This window comes from Bactrocera latifrons, unplaced genomic scaffold (genome assembly GCF_001853355.1).
Source record: "Bactrocera latifrons isolate USDA-ARS-PBARC rearing strain unplaced genomic scaffold, ASM185335v1 scaffold_273, whole genome shotgun sequence".
Taxonomy (NCBI): domain Eukaryota; kingdom Metazoa; phylum Arthropoda; class Insecta; order Diptera; family Tephritidae; genus Bactrocera; species Bactrocera latifrons.
The window spans coordinates 314229-319049 of NW_017536330.1; the positions used below are offsets into that span (position 1 = coordinate 314229).

The following is a 4821-nucleotide window of genomic DNA, read 5'->3' on the forward strand; positions in this document are numbered from 1 at the left end:
AGAAAGAAACCAGCAGAACTCACTGTTTTTGTGCCCATCGTCGTGCTTTCAGACAGCAAATTCTTCATTACATCGGCATTGGCAGCAGTAACGTCGATGCTCGCACCATCAAATGCTGCAATATAACGCATTAGGTTGGTCCTCGGAATTTTGTGTGCTGCCGCAGATTGTCGAACGCTATTGTGATGTATTTTCACCGACTTGATCGCCTCCAAAATGTTGTCGAAATCAACTATTTTCTCTTGTTTGGGATAGTACCGCGGCATAATGACTAAAAAATATTTTTCGGAGCACGAAACTATCAGGAATAGTTGAAAAACTATTGGGTTGTTGAAATTCTGCACGAAAAATCACTTATACACGTCAAATATATGAAATTAGCATGTCAAATGTAAAAAACTATGTGGCCCGACATTCCCCGTAATAAGTGCCCCGAGATTCCCCAAACGCTCATATTTGCAAAATGGYGGTGGATAATGAACACAATGTAAATTCGTGCAAAATTTCTTTTGTGTGTCGAAGGGTAAAGGTTCAACTAATATTATAAACATATTTACCTGGATGAATTTATTGGAAAATGTGAAAAAAATCAACTGTACACAGAGTTGAAAAAAAAACTTTCGCAGTGTCGAATTTCTTTTTGTTGTCGCAGAGAGGTTATAACACGTGTTCACAGCTCGAGTGCTATATAGAAAATGAGCTTAGTATGAGACGAGCCGATGACAGTTGGTTGCAGCTGTCAACCTATCCTAGGGAAAAAAATATCGCGCTGGCCCGGGATTCCCCATGTGCCCAACATTCCCCACCATATAAAAGTGGACCTAAGATGATACTTCCCTGAGGAACTCCTAGTTCAATTTCTTTTTTTCTTTTTTTTTTTTTAGAGGATTAATTTCATAATTCATTTATAAAAAAAGGCAGAATACTCATGCCAGGGGATTATAGGTTTTAATCTTAGATAAACTAATTTTTCAAAAAGTTTTTACATTTGTGGAAGTAGGAAAATTGGAAGTAGGTAACTTGCCAAAGGCTAGGAAAATGTGTCATATAGATTGCTGTATTAAAAAGATAGATGAACTTCAGTTAACATTTGTATGGTAACTGCGTTAACACTTCAGCTGTAATTAATGCTTTCTTAACATTAGCTTTTTAATTTCACTTTTAAGTTTCCAAATGTTTATTGCTGGGTTCCTGTTGAATACTACCGAGGGTCTCGATTTCACTGTACTCGTTTGGACGAAAGGTTTCAGCTCTTAACACAACCACTTCTAACTCATGTATTGGAAGCAATTTTTAATGGTGCAACGTGGTTTGTTGGACGACTTTCTCGATATAATTTAGCAGTTGCCTTATTAAGGTTGGTTTTATCAAGGGGTGAGAGTGTTTGTTGCCATTTCCGCATGGCTTTCTTTTATTTACGGTAATTTTCTGCCTTATCTCCGAAGTATTATTCGATAGCTGCTTGTTGTATTTCTTTCGTAAATATGTCAACTTTTAACTCTAGTTGTTTAATTGTTGTGGTTTTCTGACAACTAATTTTAGTCTGAAGTATGAATTTGCTTGAACGAAGTCCAGTCCGTATTTTTGCTGTATAGCTTCAAGATCTCTTTCAATAACTGTTTCACTAAGTGTTAAATACAATGGGGAGTGATCAGAGCGTAGATCTAACTCGCCTTCGATTTGGATGAAATTCGAGATATCTTCCTGGTTATAAACTAGTCTATTTCCTATGGTATTTTGTTGGTATAAGTTGATATGTAAGTAGGTGTTCCGGTCGATACAACCTCACACCCCGTTTCTTGAGCTGCCTGGAATGATTTCCGCCCTTCAACTGTCGTTAGATCTCAGTGGGCAATATATTTCATATATATTGCACAATTACTAGGGTGGTTTGTGCTATAGATGACGGAGTTTTTGAAAGATATGGCTGTCTCTCGTAAAATTTCGAATATTACACATACATCCAGTGTAGGATTAAGCTAACGAGGGGCCTATAGCAAAGAATGTAGAGGGATCCTTGATTTGCTATAGGTTCTCAAGTTTAGGGTATTAAATAAAACAAAATTGTTACAAATAAACTTTTCTGGATTTATTATGGGCAAATTTAGAGATAATACTTTCAATATCGACTTTTTTTAAGGAAGTCATGCTCTATCCATCGTGTTCCTTAATTCATGTTTAATATGTTTTAATGTCGAAAAAGAAGGTTCGCCAGTACAGTTAGTGGTTATAAGTAAATTCCCAAAGCAATTTCTAAGCTTGGTAAACACGATTCTAAAGAATTATTTAATAAAATTTTATAATATTGTTGTTCCAGAGGCTCCTGTTTCTTGCTGTATAGAGGGTTTCAATGAAATCGAAGAAAAGCAATGAATCTGTGGAGCAGTCTGCAGCGCTCTTAGCAACCAAAATTAATGAATGGGCAAAACAGAGAATGTATTTTGCATACTTATTTATTTTCTTCATTCGGGCTTGTAAGCCGATGTATTTCCCACTCTTTTTCTTGGCATTATCGTAGCTTTTCCCAGGACAATCTTTGATATTACTGCCACCCTTACTCAAGAAATCTAGCAAACTTTGACCGAGTTGTTCAGCAGTATGACCCTTCATGTCCAAGAACTTAACAAAGATTTCCACTGGTTCAGATGGCAGAAAATAGCATACTATCAGAGTCAGTTGGTCTATATGTGATTTATCTGGAGTAGAATCCAATGAAACTGAGTAGTATTTCCATCTCGCAAATAATTTTATCTAGTATGCTTGATGCAGTTAGATGAATAAATTCCTCACAAGTTGTTTTTGAGAAATATGACGTATGTCCCTTTGCTTTATTAGCACGACTTTGAATATGTTGATCCCTAAAAGCGTCAAATTGGGCTATTAATTGTAACAAGCCTAAATCCACATCCATTTCCATTGTGAAGTGAACCAACAATTTCGTCACTACTCCTAAACGCAAGACCTCGTTCTGCTAAAAACTTTATTATTCGGCAGAAATTGAACTTTATTTTGATATAAAAATTAATGGATATTAATAGAGAAAAAATTTGGGCGCTTGAAGGGTAGAAATGTACTATATGGATTATAGTATCTATAATTAAACATTAGAACATTAAAGTTAAGAAGTTCGTAAAATGCACGAGTTTTACCGGTTTACCATATTAAACCATCAAGTTCCATTACGGTACATCCTATAGACGCAACAGCCGCCAGGTTACTATGAGTTGGTACTTGTCTCCAATCGGCACCTTTGGTTAAGTGGATTTCCGAAATTCGATTGCCAACAAAGGGCAAAAGTGTTGCAGAATGCATCTTCAGCCAATGTAACACTAATTGTGAGTCTATCCAAAGAAAAATATTAAAGATGTATGAGAAATTGTTGGTCTAATTTTCGGTTCCAAGAGTCAGAGTGCATTAGTGATAGATGAATCTACGTTTAGATCATTTAAAGAGTCGTCTTCTCTGAATCTGTGATAATTTAAACATTCCTAATTTTAACAGTTATGTTACTACTTGCTTTATCTGTGAAAGTTCGGTTAGATTGTCAGCACCACACGGTAAATCGTCTACGTAAAATGATGACTTCATGATCTTTGCGCCAATGGGGAATTGTTCTGAATACTGTTCAGCTAATACAACAAACTCCGTGTAGCAAGATATGGTGCAGCAGCCAATCCATACATTACAGTATTTAGTTGGTATGTGCGAATGTCTTCAGTCGGTGAACTCCTCCATAGAATGTACTGGAACAGTCGATCATCTTCGTGCATTAATACTTGCCGGTACATCTCGACTATGTCGCAGTGAGTATAAACCTATCGGAAACGAAAAATACGAATAAAAAGTTCGCATTGGATTGTAGGACTAACCATGTGAATATCGTTTAGTGATTTTTGGGATGTAGTTCGACAGGAGGCGTCAAATACGACTCGAAGATTTGTTGTTGGACTTGTTGGTTTAAGAACGCAATGATGTGGTATAAAATAATGCGGTTCGCTCGGATTCGGATTCTCTACAACGCTCATATGATCCAGGCTCTCGTAGTCGTTCATAAATTCAACGTACTGTGGTGTCAATTGTGGTGATTTGGCTAATCGACGTTCTTGTGCATTGAATCGTCGCAATGCCGTAGTGTATGACTCGCCCAAACACATCCCATCATCCTTGAAAGGTGTTTGGCAACTTTTCTGCCGCAAGGTCTTCTTTATACGGTTGCATTGTATAAATGATCGCAAATCTGTTAATCACGAGTCTAAGGCTCTGGGATGGTAGTAACTTCTTCCAATTTCCACAAACTTTTCCCATTTGGCATCTAAAGATTCAAAGGCTAAAAACAAAGAAGATGGTTTAGATCGAGCGTTTTTTGCAGGATGGGTAAATTAGACGGATTGACCTACAGATAGAAGACTGAAGAACGTTTCTATATCCAGCAACATGCCGATTTTCTTGAGTATATGAAATTCATCATCAGCGAGTACTATATTGTTTGGAATATTCCATGTTGAAATGTTGATTTCCGGATCTGGTGGATAAGCAATGTGTTTTGAAATGCAATGCAATCTTCCTATGACGGCAGCGTTCTAAAATCTAGCGATTCCTTCCAATTTTTGTTGCTATGTTCATCAGACTTCCAAAATATTAGATAAATTAGCATAGCTTGAGAAATTTGCCTGTCACTACCCAGTGATGTCAAGGGACCATAAATAGCAGAAGCTTTATCAAACTTTTTGACTGAATGCCATTTGGTTTTATAACTGCAGGTAAATCAGATATAAATAATATTTATTCCTTCCAAGAAAATTAGTGTTTTGTTGTATTAAC

At 36.7% G+C, this 4821-nt stretch overlaps 1 protein-coding gene across 1 annotated transcript in view; it reads right to left on the reverse strand.

Annotated features, from left to right (window-relative positions):
• The window catches only part of LOC108969981, a 4866-nt gene extending 712 nt beyond the window's left edge, over positions 1-4154 (reverse strand). Inside the window, exons 1-3 of the mRNA XM_018935037.1 lie at positions 3870-4154; positions 3644-3815; positions 24-271 (exon numbers count right to left, since the gene is read on the reverse strand). Coding sequence (XP_018790582.1) covers positions 24-271; positions 3644-3815; positions 3870-4154 — 705 coding nt within the window. The remainder of the gene's footprint in view (positions 1-23; positions 272-3643; positions 3816-3869) is intronic.
• Positions 4155-4821: the final 667 nt, after the last annotated feature.